Source organism: Coffea arabica, chromosome 8e (assembly GCF_036785885.1).
Source record: "Coffea arabica cultivar ET-39 chromosome 8e, Coffea Arabica ET-39 HiFi, whole genome shotgun sequence".
In the NCBI taxonomy this organism is placed as follows: domain Eukaryota; kingdom Viridiplantae; phylum Streptophyta; class Magnoliopsida; order Gentianales; family Rubiaceae; genus Coffea; species Coffea arabica.
Genome location: NC_092324.1, coordinates 28,622,602 through 28,643,529, shown reverse-complemented (window position 1 = coordinate 28,643,529; position 20,928 = coordinate 28,622,602). Strand labels below are relative to the sequence as shown.

General features: G+C 36.6%; 2 protein-coding genes and 1 pseudogene across 2 annotated transcripts; all 3 read left to right on the top strand.

Moving 5' to 3' along the window:
• Positions 1-747: 747 nt before the first annotated feature.
• On the top strand, positions 748-3,891 carry LOC113703190 (uncharacterized). The gene is made up of 2 exons (XM_027224478.2): positions 748-1,058; positions 3,180-3,891. The coding sequence occupies exons 1-2, from the start codon at positions 891-893 to the stop codon at positions 3,720-3,722; spliced, it is 711 nt and encodes a 236-aa protein (XP_027080279.1). The 5' UTR covers positions 748-890; the 3' UTR covers positions 3,723-3,891.
• A 6,608-nt stretch (positions 3,892-10,499) lies between these two features.
• On the top strand, positions 10,500-12,162 carry LOC113704599 (protein FAR1-RELATED SEQUENCE 5-like). The gene is made up of 3 exons (XM_027226485.1): positions 10,500-10,651; positions 10,862-10,956; positions 11,105-12,162. The coding sequence occupies exons 1-3, from the start codon at positions 10,500-10,502 to the stop codon at positions 12,160-12,162; spliced, it is 1,305 nt and encodes a 434-aa protein (XP_027082286.1).
• A 123-nt stretch (positions 12,163-12,285) lies between these two features.
• LOC113704598 (protein NRT1/ PTR FAMILY 7.3-like) lies at positions 12,286-20,693 on the top strand (annotated as a pseudogene).
• The last annotated feature ends 235 nt before the right edge of the window (positions 20,694-20,928 follow it).

Below are 20,928 nucleotides of genomic sequence, written 5' to 3'. Positions count from 1 at the left end.
TCAACACCTGACCATTTTTGGCAATTGTGTCTTTTATGTATTGTAATGAAAGCAAGATAACAGACTGGGAATTTTAAGAATCTGAAAGCCAACTACAGCAATTCTAATCGGAAAAAGGCTAGCTTGACGAAAGCATATGAAAAATCTAATTTAGTGTATTTTTTTAAGCATCTGACTTGATGCTCAGAATCGCCAAGTCATTTGTTTTGCACATATTTCTTTCTAACTACCGTTTTCAAATTTTGTCATTCGGAGTTCAGCACAAACTTTATGCAATACCTTTTTTCTTCTCCAGGGTCCTTAAAACCTCTAAAGTGCCCCACAAGGTTCAATGATCTTTTTTTTTTTTTGTCTTTTTTAGTGTAACTAATGATCCAACTTGACTCAGTAACAAACCAGAATTATGATGTAGGATTCAACGGATACTCTTCTCTTTTTTCTTTTTCTTTTTTTTTTCTTTTTTCTTTTTCCAGCTTTGGACAACACTAAATCTGTTCTCAAAATTATTGGACCCTAGATAGAACTGTAAATATACTTGAAAACAGAGGCAAATATATTTAGGATAGAATGCTCAAAATGGAACAAAAAGGTCCACATGATTAGAACTTGTCCCTATTGTATCTTTAAGAAAGTGGGAGTTTGCCTTTTTTTCCTCCTTTACTCGAAAGGTCGGATGCTGCACTCAAACCAGTCCGGGTTCATTTCCTTGCTGCTGTATATATAGTCCTCCAAGGCTCCAACCAACCCAAACATGAAGAAAAGGAAAGGAGACACACAGCCGAAATCCTTATAAAAAAACCCGCACACACACACACACGCACACAACAATAACATTCCAACAGAGAGTCATCACAAGTCACTAAGAGTGTGTGATCAAACAGAAAACCAACATGGAATGGAGGAAATGCTACCTTGATGTTGTTCTTGTACCTTTAGGGTTTCTAGTATGCATAGGGTATCATTTTTGGTTATGGCGCAAGGTTCGGACCGACCCCCTCTCCACCATCATCGGAACAAATGCTAGAGGTCGCCGGTTGTGGGTCTCAGCCATGATGAAGGTATCATATCAGCTCCGCCGTTCTTTTTTTTTTTTTGTTTTACACACTTTGCTGATCATTCCGTGAAACAATTGCTAAAATGTTTTTCATGTGAAACGTTTGGAGAGTGCTGACGTTAGGTAATAAGCTAAGCCCATCATTCATGATTTCCACCTTAGATAAACACTTTCTCGATAAAGAAAATCTTTATCAATTGGATTTTACAACCTCCAAATTTTCATTTTCCACAGATTTTGTAAGAGACATTTTAAATTGTTGCTCAAGAATCGTATAGCTATCCAGTTAATTTGTAGTTTAATTAAGCAGAATAAGTATTCCAAGATAGAAAAAATTTTCCTTAATTAGGTAGAATAAATATTCTAAGATGGGAAAAATTTTTCAACTTAACGAAACGCAGTTTATTTTAATAATAGTGGATTAATAGTTAATAGGACGTTATTGAACAAATCGTGAAGGCATATATCGAATAACATTTACTTAAAAGTAGCAGTTTCCTGTCCTTAGCGGTCTCCACTTTAACTGAATATAAAAAGCATATGTTGAAGCGCTTATTATTAAGGTAAAATACATTTTTATTATCCTGTGATTTAGTGATTTTTTACATAATCCCCCGACAATTTTAAAAATTATATATAACCCCCTTATAATTTGGATTAAAGTATATCATTTGTAACGGAGCCCATGAAAATGTCAAAATTACTCTTGTTTAAAAACTAAAATATATAAACATAATATGCATGACATTCTAACTCCATATGATTTTATATTTTACCATATAACTCCCTTATGATTTTTAAAATATATACATAACTCCCTGTGGTTAATAAATAATTTTTAATTTTATATAGGAGTACTTTTAACATTTTAGTTGATTCAGTTATAGAATGCAAATTCCATCATTTTGACACTTTAATTCAAATCATGAGAGGTTATGTATAACTTTTAAAATCATAGAAGGTTATGTAAAAAATGCTAAACCATAGGCAGTAAAGTGTATTTTGTCCTATTATTTACATTCTCTCCCTTTTCTTCATAAAAACCAAGATATGCACCGAAATGCCATGAATGAGAATGTGACGATTGCATATTCGATATCTTTTTGGTACAATAAGCATATGTTGAAACGCTTACTAGATATAATCTCTCCCTTTTCTTCATAAAAACCAAGATATGCACTGAAATGCCATGAATGAGAATATGACAATTGCACATTTGATATCTTTTGGCACAATTCCAAGATACAAAGTTAATTAATTCTTAATTAAAGAACTTGTTCTCAGCCAAGTCACAATCCAATGGATGATTTTTGCTTGACATATGCAATCTAATCAGGTATACAAGAGTTTATTATTCGAGGAATTTGTTTAATGCCCAATTAAGCATTTGTTTTCTGCTGAAGTATTGGTGACTTAGCTGCTGTTAGTTACGTATATTCTCTTATCTGTTTTTATTCCCCAAAAAGCGATCGATTGGTTCTTCCGGTACAGCTTTCTTTACACCAAAATTGCATGATTGCCATTTAGAGTTCAAAGCATCCAATCTATTCCGGCATCCAATCTATTCCGAGTAGATCTTTAACTGACACGCTTGATCTCGTAAAGCACGGCAAGTAATATTCCACATGGATTTTTTATTTTTTATTTTTTGCAAGTGGCAGACACAAAATGCTTTCTCACCAATATAAAATCGAAACTTTATCGCTAACAATCTTTCATTGGTAGGCGATATATAAATACTACCATAAACTCCATGCGCCATGTCATGCTTTCCATTGGAATGTATTTATCTCCTAGTTCCTAAATTTTTATTACCCAAAGAAGGAAAAAAAAAAAAAAAACCCCAAAGTAAAAAATAGCCAAATCATTAAAACAATCGTTGACCATTAAAATACTTCTTCTGCTTAGACAATTTATGATAAATCGGAAGCTACGCAATCTTGAAAAAAAAAAAAAAAACTTAGTACTATTTCTTTGCTGTGGACTTTCGTAAGTGTCACCATTTTGTGTTCCATCCGGTGCGGCACTATCTAACGACAATGTTGCTTTTTTGTCAAAGACATTTTGAGTCTTATGAAAAAAATCAACAACAAAGTGTAAATTTCTATGCCAACTTGTAATGCAGGATAATGACAAGAAAAACATCCTGGCTGTACAAACACTTCGGAATACGATTATGGGTTCGACACTGATGGCCACCACATCGATACTTCTCTGCTCTGGCCTTGCTGCTGTCATAAGCAGTACGTACAGCGTGAAAAAACCAATCAATGACTCTGTATTTGGGGCTCACGGGGAGTTCATGGTGGCACTCAAATATGTCTCAGTGCTCCTGATTTTCTTGTTCTCTTTCATCTGCCATTCTCTGTCAATCAGGTTTACCAACCAGGTAAATTTCCTCGTCAACTGCCCGCGAGATGAGACGGGGATAGTGACGCCGGAATACGTATCGGAGCTGCTGGAAAAGGGATTTGTACTAAACACGGTAGGAAATAGATTGTTCTACGCTGCACTGCCTCTCCTGCTTTGGATCTTTGGACCAGTGCTTGTTTTCCTGTGTTCTATAACGTTGGTTCCAGTGCTTTATAATCTCGACATTGTTTTCGTCAGTAATGTGAAAGGGAAGTTCAATCTTCAGGATGAGAATGGAGCTTCTGAGTTTGCATGAATGTGATTTAGGGACAATTTGAACAATATACATTTTCATGTGAAATGAATCGTGATGCAATCCAAAGACTTGGAGAATTAATGGACAATGATGTTAAGTTGAGTTTCTTTTGGAATTGCAACCGTGTTCCTTCCAAATGATTTATTAATGAAGTCCTTATTCTATGCTCCTTCTAATGAAAAAGCTTTCATCTCTTGTAGTGGATGTCAATTGGGATGCAACATTTTAATGGAGTTGGTGGCTTGGCGCTAGCAATGCTTTGCCTTACAAAACAGCGAATTTAAACTTTGGAGTTTAGTGTTGATTTGAAATTTAGTCAGCAACTCTTTATCAAAGCGAAAGTCATTAGGTACAGAAGCCTAGGTGGTACGAAAAATATTATATGATATTCAATCTTCTCACCCCAAACACTAGCTCGAGAGGTGAGGCCTTCTCTCACACTCATAATCAATATATTGCCTCTACTATAACCGATATGAGATAAATTCAATAATCTCTCCCATCACACATCGAACATTCGGTTGGGACAATATCAATCTTTTATTCGAGTATTTGCATTGGACTTTAAGTTGGATTAGATCATCTACCTTTCATCTGAGTCTTTTTACTGGGGGAGTTGTCAGAACTAAACTCTAAGTGTTGGGTGCTGTTGGACCTTTTCGCTCCAAAAGTTAGCTCAAAGAGTGAGACTTTTCCTCATAGTTATGACCAAGCACACTGCTCCTTCCACAATTGATATGAGATAAATTCTGTGACGGCCCCACCTCTCCCTGGGCGTATCCTAGGGTTTAGCGGACCGCCTGTCCAGCTCTCGCCAGGACTCACTCACTCGCATTAATTAAAATAAGGTGCAATCTCAATAATAAACGAAATAACGGTTCCCAAGTTTGGAACATACGAATACATTCATTTCTATCTCAATCATCCATACAGTCCCAAATACATCAAAAGAGTTAAGTTCTCAGTACATCCACCCTAATCGAGCGACTAGTGCGAGTACAAAATTCAAAACAACTAGACTACGCTAGCTTGTACACGTCTTACGCCTCGCTCGTACCCCTATAAGGAAAACAAATGGCGTGGTATGAGCTAAAAGCCCAGTGAGGTTCCAGATAGCAAATTGGCCATTATTTATAAGTACAAGTTTTCGATATAGCAAAGTAACGAGCATGAAGAGTTCATAAAAGTAAGCAATAACACGTCAAGTAGCAATCTCAAAATGAGCGAGTGTAAAAGTTTTTCAGAATAAACAATAATCCAATAAGCAATAATCATTCCAAAGCATAAGGATACGGATGGCTCTCAGGAGCCAACTTCCCATTTCATCATCAGGAGCTTGATCACGTAATAGTTGACACTCCGTCAACTTTCAAGTAAAGGAACCAATCCAGTAGAGCACCACTTACACTACTCTCCGTCCACCATTCACACCCCCTATTGGGCCCAAAATCCTCAATAAACACGGGTGGTAATACTCGAGTATACCGATTAGTCGAGGAGATATCACTCCACTCGACAATCAAGAGACCCAGGGTTCGTTACCCAATCGACCAAGCCCTTGCCGGCTCGACCCGAGTAACTTGCCGCAGGGTTTCTGGAATTCCAGGAAGTGCGCACCTCATAACAAGTATGTCAAGTCAATTGCAACAATAAACAAGTATATGTCACGTAAGGGCAAGTGCGATAAAGTACACTCTTGCCCTAACAATTCACGTATACAACATGTAATCACATTGGTCACGTATCAAATACAAGTATCAAGTTCAATTCGGTATTTGAAAGCACTCACCAAAATGAAGTGCCCCTAGTAATCACGTCTGGGTTATACTCCGGGTTCGGAGTCCAAATCTGCGATAAAACTTTGTTTCAGAACTTTAAAAATCGACTAAGGTTCGAAACTTAGACGTTTCGTTCAATAAGAATCAAGAAATGGAAATTCACTTGGAGAATATTCGTGAAACACTCGCTCGCTTTTCAAACTATATAACTTTGTAACATTTATACTTGAAAATGCCATTTAAGTCGAAAGTACAAGGAAAACGTATTCCTAGTGGTCATAGTTGTATTTCTCAAGGGTACAAGTTCGGCTAAGTTCTAACATATAACCCTCGATAACCAAAGTAGCAAAAGTCCTAGATGGTTCAAGTGATAATCACTCTTAACCCTTACTCAAGTTGCAAGTATATTTCTCTAGTCCTCGAGCGTAAATTTGGGCAGCATGTCCTTTGTATTTACCTAATTTTCCAGCCATTTATGGCTTCATTATTTTCCTCATTCAAACCCAAAGGTACACACACAACAATCTAATTTCAATAGCCGTTCAATAGGCTCATGACAATATAAGAACAAAATCAAGCTAACAACAAGTGCGGAAATGAAGTTTAACAAGAGATAGATTTGATAGAGTTTTACGTAACAGACACAACCAAAGCTACGCTTATCGGATTGGGATAAAAATTATACCGTTTCGAAGCTAAGATGAGGGCCTACAACTTTCATGAAGATCACTTAGTCAAATTTCCAGTGTAACCCAGTCAAATTCCCAATTCACAGAACCAACTTCCAACTAACCGGCTAGTTAACCATACTATATTTAAATGGCCATATCTCAGGCTACCAAAGTCCGTTTAAGGCGTTCTTGGAGGCGTTGAAAATTTAAGACAGAGTACTAAAACTTTCATTTTTTGGAAAATGGCTAAATCAGCACGTATCATAGTGAATAGACACGGTCAACTAGATGAACTGTCTAAAACGGATCACTGGAAACATCCTAGGGCAGCGAGGGTATTTTGGTCTTTTCACAGGCTACGTTGCTCCGATTGAGCTGAAAATTTGTAGGCATCTATAAAATATCATTCTATACAACTTTCATGTTTTATGGTAAGCCTAATTCGGCCTCTAACATAGTGCACTGAAACCGGACAGAACTGAAGTCAAATTTTCCAGAAATCTGGAATTTTTTCATTTTCAAAGGAAACTTTCTTCATTTCTTGCTTCAATCACTACCAAAGCCCCTTATATAATCTTAGATACAACATATATTAACCATACATCAAGTATAGGCAGCAAATACCTCAAACCCTAACTCATGTAACTCAAGAAAATATACACTATATCCACCCAAATCATGATAATAGCTATCATCCACCACAAATTTAAGGTGCTATGCCAAGTTAAACAAGATTAAGTGTAAGAAATGGGGAAATCAGCATTATTACCTTGCTAAAGTGACTACCAAGAGCAACCCTAGCTTTTCCTTTCAAAATTTCACCAACACACCACTAGCTAAACACTCAAGGAAGGTTTTAATCGGTTTAGTTTTTTGTTTCCTCACTTGGATGATTCAATTTCAAGATGAAATGGTGAAGCTCTCCCTTGGGTTTTTCTCTCTCTCTCTCTCGGCCAAACAGCAGAAAAAATGAGGAAGAAAGGTAGCCCAAGGTGATAAGAAGGCAAGACAAGTTGTCTTGGTCAAGGCCCTTAGGTGGCCGACAAGTGTCCTCACCAATTCCACTCATTTTTTTTTCTTTTCCTTGCAATTTTTGGTCCAAATTTTCGGTCAAAGCAAGCTGGAAATGAGGGGATATTTTGCTCAAATATTAATGAGCTTGTATGGTAAGAAAGTGGTGATCAAGTGGTGTGTTCAATCGGTAGTGATCGATACCCGTCGGTTCGAACCGTTTTTCCTTAAATCACGTATACTAGGGTTTTTACCTTCTAATCACTAACTTATTATTATCACTTCAAATCATATAATATTTCCTCATCCAAAAGTCACTCGTACCTACCAAATTTGATCCTTACTCCGTACCGAATAGTCACACTACGGAAAAACGTGAAAACCCTAACTCGCTCCAACTTGAAAACGAAAAGTGAAAACCTTTGCTTTCATGTTCATTTGCACTTATTGTGGGGTGATTGGGTGGTAGGGCTATAATAAAATCATAATTTCCAATTAAAAGGGCATTTTTAAGAAAACGTGAGAGGTTTTACAATTCCATAAATTGAATTTAGGGTTTCGGTTGAAATTTGAGAAATTTGAGAAAACGGTCTGTCACAAATGAAACTAGGGATTTGATTAGACTTTATTTCTAGAATTTAGGGTTTCTAGTTTGTAAAACAAAACAATAAAATAAAGAAACCGTAATATTCTATTTGAGGCTAAACAACAATAGTATCCTAAAAGTTGGGGTATCACAAATTCAATAGAAAATATTGCCAAAATTATATAGCTTTAAATTAGACATTATGGATTATATGCGATATGAAATACATAGTTACATATTTAGGCAACATATTGTAACAGGTATCAGTATATTTGGAGTTCTACTTCACAATCACCTTGGGCTTCTAGGTAGAAGGTTAATCGGATTAGGGATATATCGTTTCGGTGTCAAATTATCAATTACTACAAAATGCTTGGATCCTGAATTTCCAGCAAAAATAGCTTTGGGTAATTGCTGATTATCCATTTACACCAATTTAGGGGTAAAAATGCGCCTTGTGAATTTTGATTACTGACTAAGAAACTTTGATATACGTTGTGACAAAGGACTTCATTTAGTCTTCAGGGGTTTAGTGGTAGGGGCATTATGATTTGGCCTATCGAACAAAAGAAACATGATAAATATGAAAATGACCTCATCAATCTTTTCCTCTCTGACAATTGCACTGTTATTTTACCTTTTTTTCTTTTTTAAATATAAATGGAAGATTTTAAATTCAAGACTTGTCATTTATGCTCTGTACCATTCAATCTATTCCTTCTTCCACAATGTTATTTTACCTCATACATGTCCAACCTAAAAATTATCCAACAACTTGTGGACCACGTTTAATACCTTTGAGTTATAAATTGACTATGTTTTTTTGTCTTTAGTCAACTATAAAAATATGAGCATTGTACATGACATCAAGGGAGCATAAATCAACACTTTGAATTAATTATGAATTGTGAATAGTTTGAGATAGGTGTCAAAAAGTACTTCTCACAAGAGCTTGATCCATTATCTTCATAATCTAGTGCACTATTAGACCACCATTTTTAGCAACTTTTTTTTCATCTTGTTGATATGACTACTTTCCAAGTGTTGGAATGCCCTCATAGACCACAGTGTCATGTCATGCTCCATATGCGAGGTTCTTACAATAGAATTCACGAAGTGTAATCCCGTGGAGATGACGCATTTCTCTCACGGATATAGAAAGATGTTAGTGCTGTTTGAATTGCTATTTTAAAGTGTTTTTGGAAAAAAAATATTGTAACAATTTGATATATATGAGGTAAAAAGATGATTAAAAAATATATTCAAGAAAAATGTAAAATTTGTTTTGCGGAAACTAACAATCCAAAAATTATTTTCTTACTTGGACTATCAACATTTTATTTCATCTTGTGAAAAATGGGTCAGACGAAAGCAAATAAAGTCAACACAAATCAGCATTTCGAATTAAATACAAATTGTTATTGTTTTAGATAGTTGATGTCATGAAACAGGTACGGGGCCTCGCAAGTTGGGACCAGGGTCCTGGACGGTTGTCAGACAACCATCCAGAAACTTTTCATGGCAAAGATTAGATGGGCCCATCATCAACGGCGAAAAATATAGGGAACAAAATGGAGATGAGTGTAGACGATTGTAACTTTAATAGAAACTTGACTTTTAACTCCGTTTGGTCTGGCCGTTAAGGGTATGAAAAATTCAAAATCAAAATTTGAAAATCAACTTTTGGTACGATCGGCGAGCTTTAAAACTCTTTCAACTTAAAAGAGGTGGGAAGAAAATGGCAGTAGTGGGTTTTCTCTGAAAACAATACATTGTCGCTGCAGCTCCTTCTGTTCTTCTCCTCTCAACAAACTATTTAGCATAACATAGACATAAATCTTTATTTTCTTCTCTTCCAACTCTTAAATAAACCCTATCAAAACGGGCATCTTGTTTGAGGTGTGCACAAGATAATTGTGAAGATCCGTTGCAGCAACAATACACGCCGATTTAACTTGTGGATGCCTGAGATAGATATTCATCGAGTAACAAATGCATAGCCGAGACTTGTGAGCGGCCCATCTGAAATCCACTGCATGATGAACTCTGTCCAAGGTAAATGCTAATATTATATGTAATTTGATTGTAATAAATGTGTTATCTAGTGAAGCATGATTTGAAAATTATAAGAAGTATGTCATTATCCTTTTACAGAGAATGGTTAACTTGTACAATAAAGATCCCGTACAGAGTTTCAAAAAATGAATGAGGATGTGTACAAATAAAATAACATAAGCGTAAAAACAACATAACAATGTAGCCAACTTAAATAACTACACAAACGGTACAAAAGACGATGTATAGATTTTGAGAACTCTGTTGAACCTTACGCTATGTAAAAGTGTATTTTACATACATGCATTTGTTATGTTACAAGTTGATATAAATGGTGTACACATTGTTATAAAGTGTGTACATATGATTGTAAAGTATGTAAATACTGATATTATACACAAATTGGTTATAATATTTGGTTGAAATGTATATATTATATAGTGAAATATGCTTTGCAAATTATTAGAGTTATGTGATTACCTATTACAGAGAATATACATATCCATAAAAATTATTTTACAAAATGTTGTAAAGTGTGTACACCTTGTTATAAAGTATGTACATATGTGAATACAAATAATTAAGTGCTTATGATGTGAATAAGGAAATAAAAAATAAATATAATAGTTTGTCCTGAAAAACAATAGCAAAAAATACTTTTGTCGAATACAGAACCATGGAGGAAGCATTGTGTCCTAAGATTGGCATGGAGTTTCAGTCAGAAGATGAGGCATACAACTTCTACAATAGGTACGGATTAGTTCTTGGATTCAGTGTTCGGGGAGACTACTTGAACAAGGATAAAGACGGTGTAGTTACATCGAGAAGGTACACATGTTGCAAAGAAGGTTTCAAACAACGGTAAGAAGGAGATGTAAAATCAAAGAGAATTCGGGCTGAAACAAAAACCGGATGTGAAGCTAAAATGGGGATAATTTTGAACAAAGAAACAATGAAGTATCAGGTTCGAGATCCGGTAATCGAGCATAATCACACATTACACATTGCAGAATGTGCTCATATGATGCGTTCGCAAAGAAAAGTAAGTATTTCTCAAGGAGCCCAAGCTGAGATTGCAAATGATGCAGGAATATCCTTGAAACAATCCCATGAACTCATGGGAAAAGAGACAGGTAGATTAGGCAATATTGGCTACACTCGTGATGACTTAAAACGCTATCTACGAAGAAAAAGATAGGGGATTAAAGTATGGTGAAGCTGGTGCAATGCTACGATACTTTGAAGAATAAAAATTGGAAAATCCGTCATTCTTCCACGCAGAGCAGCTTGATTGTGAAGAACAAATTACAAATATATTTTGGGCTGATGCATCAATGCTGATGGATTATATCTATTTTGGGGATGTGGTTACATTTGACACCACATATAAAACTAACAAGGAGTACAAACCATTGGGCGTATTTGTGGGATTCAATCAATTTAGACAATTGATTATTTTTAAAGCAACTCTATTGTATGATGAGACCATTGAATCATTCAAGTGGGTGTTCAGTACATTTGTAGAGGCAGTTTGTGAAAAGCACCCAAAAACCATTTTCACAGATCAGGATGCAGCCTTGACCGCTACAATTTCAGCTGTTATGCCTTCAACATACCATGGTCTGTGCACTTTTCATATTAGAGTCAATTTCATGAAACACATTGGGAACTATTACAAGGATGGTAGTAATCTCCCAAATAGATTTGCTGAATGTATGTATGAGATAGAAGATGAAAATGAGTTTATCATGGCCTGGGATGCAATGCTAAAAGAACACAAGCTCGAAACAAATGAATGGTTGCGTGGTATTTATGCATATCGAAAGAAATGGGCAAAATGCTTCATGAAAGGCGCCTGGACTGCACGTATGCGTAGCACCCAACTAAGTGAGAGTCTAAATGCTTCCATAAAAAAATATCTGAAACTTGATCATGATCTGGTTCAATTCTTCAAACTTTTTAATCGAGTTGTTGATGAAAAAAGATATAATGAACTAAGAATTGAGTATCACAGTCGACAGAAGCTGCCAATGTTGGGATTGCAACAGAATCCCGTACTGATCCAGGCAGCTTCTATATACTCTCCATCCATGTTTGTTGCATTCCAGAATGAATACGATGAATCCACTACAATGGTGATCTTGGATCAAAAGCATACTACAATGCATGTGGAATACAGTGTCAGTAAGTATGATGGAGGAAGGGAGAGAAGAGTGACATTGAATCCAATAACTAAAGACATTACTTGTAGTTGTAATCTTTTTGAGCAGGAAGGAATCCTATGCTCACATGCTTTAAAGATGTATGATATGGTTGGAACAAAGTTTATTCCTGCTTAATATGTGACAAAGAGGTTGACAAAGAAGGCAAGGTCCGGAGGCAGCGTCGATTGCAAGGGTAGAGAAATATTATCAAATCCGTCTCTCTCTATTTCCCATCGATATAGGCTATTAGCACCTGAAATGGTAAGACTTGCTACCAGGGTTACTATGTTAGAAGCTGCTACAAAGTTAGTTAGTAGTGTAATGTCTGAATTGTCAAAGAGAGTCGAAATGCTATTTTGTGAAGAAATAGATGAAATAACACAGAATAGTGCATCAATGGATCTATGTAAGGAAATACAGGTGCAGAATGCAACTGGCCACTTTGTGACTCCAACGGATTTGAAGAAACGAAGTGGCAGAAAAACTAAGAAAGTATTACGTAGTTGGGTGGACAGGTTTCATAGGCAAAAGAAGAACTCTAGATTGTCTAAGGCAAGCACTCCTGAGATGGTTAGTACTGAATCTTATTTTTGGATTTACATAACTATATCATTTTAATTGACTCTACTATCATAAGCCGACTCAGTTGTTGTATATTCTTCTCTTGTCAGTCATCAGAATCCTATCAACCTATCCAAAGCCAAACATCAAGCAAATGTTTGTCATCGAATAATTCTGTGGTAGTAAGTAGCTATTTTTATACTTTACATAATGTGCATTATAGTTCACTGTTAGTTATTTAGTTGTTACAAATTAATGTTTTACTTGTACACATTGGTTATTAAGGTGTACATATTAGTGATAGGATGTTCATTACATATTATTTATTTTTGACATAGTAATATCACATTTTGTACGTATTAGTTGGTACACATTACGGCGATCTCTTGATTTAATAGCATTTACATGTTGTTATTTTATGTGTACAAACTTATATATTTGTTGTACGCATTGATTGATACCATGTACCACTGGTTATTTTGTTTTGAATTATCGTTATTGCATTTGGACACATGATTACACCTTTGGATAAAAATTTTTCAGATTATTAATTTATTTGCTCACATTTATTTTTTAAATCGTACAAGTAACAATTATTTATCACCCGTTGTTTAGTTTTGACATCATGTTATTATTCTGGTACACGGTGTATTTTAGTTGGTACACATTACGACGATCTCTTGATTTAATAGCATTTACATGTTGTTTTATGTGTACAAACTGATATATATGTTGTACGCATTGATTGATACCATGTACCACTGGTTACTTTGTTTTTAAATATCGTTATTGCATTTGGACACATGATTACACCTTTGGATAAAATTTTTTACAGATTATTAATTTATTTGCTCACATTTATTTTTTGAATCATACAAGTTACAATTGTTTATCACCCGTTGTGTAGTTTTGACATCATGTTATTATTCTGGTACACGATGTATTTTATCTTGTACACACTACAAAAAGACCTTTCCAAATCTGTTGCATAATTACTTCAATTTAATGCATTAGTTATGTGTTATATTCATAGTAGCCCATAAGTTTGTAGTATAACTTTACAATGTATTCATTTACGGTCACGTATGTACTGAATTTTGATTTTTGTTTACATATCGTTAATCTAGTTGAACACGTTGTTATACATTATATACACATTTGCATCATAATTTTCGTACATCATAGCATCTTAAATTTTGGACACAATATGTATTTAGATTTTACTTGTAGTTATTTTGCTATTATACACAGTGATAGTATGACTTTGCAACTAATGTAATGTGCTACTCGTGATAACAGTCATTCAGTGAATCAAATTTTGGATCATCCCCAGTTATTCACTCAGATATGCAGTCTTGTAGGATGGAAAGTGAGATATTGTACTTATGTGGATAATCAAGATTTTGGACAAATTTACAGTATCTTATTCAGTAAATACTGAAATCTAGCCCGGTGAACCTGGAATCACTCCTCAAATACTGGCTGCTCATAATATCCGTATTCAAGATCGTAACAATCTCCCACTTTTGATTCCTAACGATCCTGTGATCAAGACAAAGTACAACTCATTCACCGAATTCTTAATGGTCAGTAATTCTTTAAAAGAATGTATTTAAAGTTATTATTTAGAATTATTCTAACCTTGGTACAAGACTATTGTAGGGCATGCTTTTATGAACACTGAATATTTGATTTAAATAATTTATTGCTTGTTTCAATGATTGCCAGACCCCCATTGTGGCTTCTGTGGAAAGGTCAAAGAGCAGTACTCCCATACATATAAGCGACGAAGAAGTGCAATTACCTACGATATAAATGGGTAGAAGCTAATTGCCTTCCATGAATATGTATGCTAAGATGATGTATGTTGTGCCCCTTTTGGAACTGGATTGGAGCAATGTAATACTAAAATGAATGTTTTCTTTTTATATTATATAGTAGTTTGACAATTGCAATCAATGCAAAATAGTTTTAAACCATTTACATCTCTTTAATTGATTACACGAAGTTATAAATTAATCGTGGTGTGCCAACCCTGTCTACCGCAAACAAAAAATTCTACATGTACTAACAGTAATGAACTTTGCTCCCAACAAAAAATTCTACATGTCCCACTAGTAGTAAAAACTTCATAACTAATGAACTTTGCTCCCAACAGTAATCCCAAAATGAGATAATTCTACACAACACAAGTACAAAATTCTACGCAACACAACTATAAATTACTAGATATTTGTCATTATTTATTACAACTGATTTTTTTGTCAGGGAGGGATATTTAACAACTCAAGGATGGATTCGGCCCATTCGTTATGCTCAGTTGCAACCATCATAGACACATATTGCACTCGATACTTCCACATGTTATCCTATCCAAGCATTGAAATAATCAGCACCACATGTTATACATAAGTCATCATAAAAATACTTGCTACCAAAAAATTTCTATAAATCAAAATAATATATATACCTCCGTAATGCGTATGCCTAATCTTCCATTCTAGTGCTCCAGAAATTTTATTATGAACACACCACAATCCTAGCTGAAACACGAGGTATACATTGTCGTGAGAACCAGATAATTGGACATACAAGTTTTACCTTACCATCCTAATAATATAACTTAGTATTTAGTTATATTCCAAGATAGAATATAAATAAACTCTTATTTACAGTACATATACCCATTGTGTGGAGACTGCTGAGGTACATCTGCGACTTGCAAGGTAAATTTCTTGAAATCTACCGACTTATCAAATTGTTTCGCCATTATTAATCCCAAAGTTCGCTTCTGCAACATACAAATATAATTTTACTGATTACACTTTCACACTAGTTATATAATTTAAAGCCATGGAACAGATGCATTAAAAATGCAAGTTATAAATAGTATTTAGATTTCACCAGCCGTCATAAGATGTTAGTCTCTCGAACCCGTGACGAATCAACTCGTGAGTAAAGGAGATGAACAATGCCTTGTGCAATATCAAATGAGTATACAAACCAGTGACTTTTGTTCACCACTGGAACCAGTATCTGAAAATGTAATGTGTTAGACTTTAGAAATGCAACGTATTTGATATAAAGTAAAAGATATTTGTTTGAGCAGTTATAAGAGATTGCTCACTATATCGGCATTTGCTAGACTTGAAGCATTATCTGCTCTTATTTTGAACCACTTGTTCAATTGCGAATATAGGTCATCATCAGACATTTTCTCAAATCGGTCTACACGTTGAATGGCAGCCTGCCCAACAAATCAATGAAATTGGATCGAAAGTCATAGGATAGTTAGAAATTGCACGAGTAATTCATACTATTTATTAAATATTGGAATCAAATTTTCTAACTAAACTAGCAATGAGTGAAACTGTACATGCATGGTGTTAGTTGGTGGTAAAAAAAAGTTGACCATTATACTTACAACAACACATGTCTCGACAATGTACCGCTTAACCTTCATCAGTCTTTTACTCACATCCATATTCAATAACCTTGCATACATATCGATGACCTAAAAGAGGGGTGAGTATAAGTGCAAAATTTTTTAGCATTCCAAAAGGTGAAACTATCTCCACAACTACAGTAAGTAAATTAGTCAAATAAAAAAATTTTGATTTTTCTCATGGCTTACCCTATCTGATACCCAATGCTTCTCCTGCAAGGATTACATATCTTTCCGGTTAAGGCATCAACAAATCGTAGCTTACCATTGATTGGGTCAGAAAGGACATTAAACAAATAGGCATGCAGGTTTCAACATCATACAGGTTTCAACATCATTTTGGGCTACTATGAGAATTCGGGAATGTGGGCAATAGGGTTTTGGGCATCTACTGCATCTGCCTTGGCAGCATTAGTACTCTTCCTCGTAGGTACCACAAGATACAGGCATTTCAGCCCCTATGGAAATCCTATTTCTAGGTTTACCCAAGTAATAGTAGCAGCAATAAGGAACTGGAGAGTGGAGGGGCTACAAAGTGATGATGAATTATTTGAAGTTGAAGGAAAGGAAAGTTCTGTAACTGGTTCGAGAAAGATGCTCCACACCCATGGTTTCAAGTAAGTTCTAAAAGCTTTTGATTCCTAATAGAAGCCAATCTAACTACAAGTCTGATCCTAGCTTTATAGAATTTGTTTGATCAAATCATAAGTCAGGATTGCCTTGTGTACCACAGGTTCTTGGATACTGCTACATTCATTGCTTCAAGAGATTTCAACGAGAAACAGGGATATTATAACTGGTGGTGTCTATGCCCTATTTCTCAAGTTGAAGAAGTTAAGTGCATACTGAGACTACTGCCAATTTGGCTATGCACTATAATTTATTCAGTGGTATTTACTCAGATGGCATCCATATATGTTGAGCAAGGTGCCGCCATGAAGACAAAGATGTGGAACTTCGAGATCCCTCCTGCGAGCTTGTCTAGCTTTGACATATTGAGCGTGGCAGTTGTCATATTTTTCTACAGGAGAGTCCTCGATCCAATAGTAATCAAGATTAAGAAGAGTGGTGCTAAAGACCTCACTGAGACTAAAGATTCTAAAGGGCTCACAGAGCTTCAAAGAATGGGGATTGGATTCGTAATAGCAGTAATGGCAATGCTTTCGGCAGAGACTGTGGAGAATTGATGAGAATATAAAGACCAAGGCCCATTCAAGCACATGGGGAATTGGAAGATTCAAGTGAAGACCAGTTGATTGCACGAATACTTGAGTTTAGTAGGATTATTTGATTTTCCTCGTTGATTTTGGTTATTTCTCGCTTTAGAAAGTCTAGGTAATTAAGCTAGTTTAATTGCGGCCCATTTGTTAGTAAGTGAGGCCCAAAATCTTCCTTAAGTATGTAGGGTAGTTTGGTCAATTTTTGGATTAGGGTTAATGCTTGTAAGGGCTATAAAGAGCCCCACTTCCTCTTTGTTTTGGGATCAGTTTTTTGGCTATTAAATACAATTAGTGAGTTTTCACTTTCTCTTTGGCAAGAGAGTTTCCTTTGAATACTTGAGAATCTTCTCAAGTTATTCACCCGAACTTATCAATCGAGTATCTCCTTGATTGTGGCGTTCTACTACCTCCAATTTGGTTCGTTAATTCGAGTAGTTACGGGTTGAGATGCTCTTTGACTGCAACCACTACTCAGAGTCCCAAAAAGTGAAGTTGGCAACCATTGAGTTCACTGAATACGCAGCCGTTTGGTGGGATCAGATTCGCACCAGACAAAGGAGACATGAAGAACCACTTATTCGCACTTGGGAAGAACTCAAAAGGATCCTGAGGAAGCGCTTCATACCAGCGTATTACCACAGGGATTTGCACCATAAATTGCAAACTCTCACCCAAGGTAGTATGACGGTTGAGGATTACTTCAAGGAGATGGAGATGGCCATGCTGCGGGCTGATGTTCGGGAGGATATAGAAGCAACCATGGCACGTTTCTTGAGAGGACTACACGTTGAAATTGCAGATGTTGTGGAGCTCCAACATTACCTTGACATGGATGAATTATTGGACAAAGCTATCAAGGTGGAAAGGAGGCTCAAGAGGAGGGGTATCCCCCACCAAAGCTCCAACGCCCAATCTGGAAATTGGAGAACTCCACAGTATAAAGGCGAGATTACCCACACGAGCGAGCAAAAGTCCGCTAAGGCAAGTGGAGTTTCGAATGGAGCATGGGTGCCTGGTTCGTCATCTTCAACACCGACCCAAAGGGCCGAATTTAAGGCTGATCTAGGGGCATCTAAACCTAGAAACCGCGACACTAAGTGCTTTAAGTGTCAAGGTTTCGGTCACATCGCGTCCCAATGCCCAAACCGAAGGACCATGCTCATGCTTCCAAGTGGTGAAGTGCTAACGGATGAGGAGGATGAGTATGAAGGCATGCCACCATTGGTTGAGGAAGAAGAGATAATTGCCCCTGACCAACCAGTTGGACTAGGCCTTGTTACAAGGTTGGCATTGAGTGCTCAACACACAAATGAAGAAGAGCAGCGTACCAACATCTTCTATACCCGATGTCTAGTTAACGGGAAAGTGTGTAGCTTGATTATCGACGGAGGAAGTTGTACCAATGTCGCCAGTGCCTTATTTGTCAAGAAGTTACACCTACCTGTCCAAGATCACCCTACACCATATAAGCTTCAATGGTTTAGTGATTGTGGCAAAGTGCGAGTGTCCAAGCAGGTTTCTGTGAAGTTTAACATTGGGAGATATGAGGATGAGTTGGTGTGTGATGTGGTTCCTATGCAAGCTGCCCATCTTATTCTTGGAAGACCTTGGCAATTTGATCGCGAGGTTACTTATGAAGGTCATTCCAACAAATACTCGTTCATGCATAAAGGGACAAGGATCATACTTGTTCCACTCTCACCTACACAAGTTCGAGAGGACCAAAATATTTTACAGAGGGAATGGGAGTTGGATCGATTAGAAGGCAAGGAGAAGAAAGGGCGAACATTGATCTTGCTCGCTAAGGCTGAGGACAACATCGGGCACTCGGAGCTGAATCGTTCCACCTTTGTGGTGTTTAACATGTTTTCATTTGTGCAGGTTGTTCGTGGTCAGATATCTTTCATCTTGCAGTGTGCAATACCCGCAACCATAGAGATCTGCGAAGAGAGTGCTGGTCAAGTAATTCCAACCAACACTAGTCGAGTTACATTGGCCTTTGATGCAGTGTTTGCACGTCTTGATGCGTACAACTCGCAGCCCAACCAAACCTTGGTTCACCGGGCGTCCGCTCATGATCCACCCATAGGGTTGAGACGTCGCTTGTGTGACCATTGTCATGAAAATCTTGCTGTCCGCAACATGTATCTACCACCACCATGAGTTGTCCTTGTTTCACACAAGGATGTCATGATCATTCTTCGCTTAAGAAGGCGACATGCAGGCTGCTTGGTGACTATACACATGCTCTCATCACTTTTGTTTTGTAAGAGAGTCATGATTTGGGGACAAATCGCCTTTAAGAGGAGGGGAATGATGAGAATATAAAGACCAAGGGCCATTCAAGCACATGGGGAATTGGAAGATTCAAGTGAAGACCAGTTAATTGCACGAATACTTGAGTTTAGTAGGATTATTTGATTTTCCTCGTTGATTTTGGTTATTTCTCGCTTTAGAAAGTCTAGGTAATTAAGCTAGTTTAATTGCGGCCCATTTGTTAGTAAGTGAGGCCCAAAATCTTCCTTAAGTATGTAGGGTAGTTTGGTCAATTTTTGGATTAGGGTTAATGCTTGTAAGGGCTATAAATAGCCCCACTTCCTCTTTGTTTTGGGATCAGTTTTTTGGCTATTAAATACAATTAGTGAGTTTTCACTTTCTCTTTGGCAAGAGAGTTTCCTTTGAATACTTGAGAATCTTCTCAAGTTATTCACCCGAACTTATCAATCGAGTATCTCCTTGATTGTGGCGTTCTACTACCTCCAATTTGGTTCGTTAATTCGAGTAGTTACGGGTTGAGATAATATCAAAATTTTTCGTGACTTCTAGGGATTAGTTGGGTCAAATTTCCGCTGCCTAAGCCATGGTGTTTTGGTTGTCTAGATCGGGGTTTCACATCAAGAATTATAGGCGAAAATATGCTAGAATAGATTGCACAAACTGTGAAGGCTCAAGCTCATTGAGCATCGTCTGGCAGGTCCCTCAATATGCTTTAATAGGTGCTTCAGAAGTTTTCATGTACGTAGGCCAACTGGAGTTCTTTAACGATTAAGCTCCTGATGGACTTAAAAGCTTTGGCAGTGCACTTTACATAACCTCGATTTCCCTGGGAAACTATGTTAGCAATTTTTTCTATTGAGCATGGTCATGAGAATATCTGCCAGAGATGACATGGCTAGTTGGATCCCAATAAACCTTAACAATGGTCATTTAGACAGGTTTTACTTCCTCTTGGTTGGTCTAACCATAATAGATTTGGCAGTCTACATGGCCTGTGCTAAGTGGTACAAGAGTGTCAAGATTGAAGGGAAGTATGTGGAAGACACCGAGAAAGAGGACTGTGGAGTTTGATACCAGTGACAAATATAATGCCTTACAGGCATTCAATAGTAAAATTATCTAAATAAGACTGGGAAATTGTGGTTGCAACAGAAGTTTTGTACAGATTTAAAATAAAACTGCTTGAATTTTATTCCTCTACTAGATTATGAGTTAAGAACTTTTAACAATCACACACTTTTCATGACTCATGTACTGGCCTTAAGTTATGCAAGACCGTATGGTCCAATTGATTTTTTCATGATGCAAATTACGAATAAAAACAAACTCTACATAGGCGAGGAGAGATGAGAAGTAGATGAACTGCAACTAACTCCAATTTGATGGCAAATACTATTC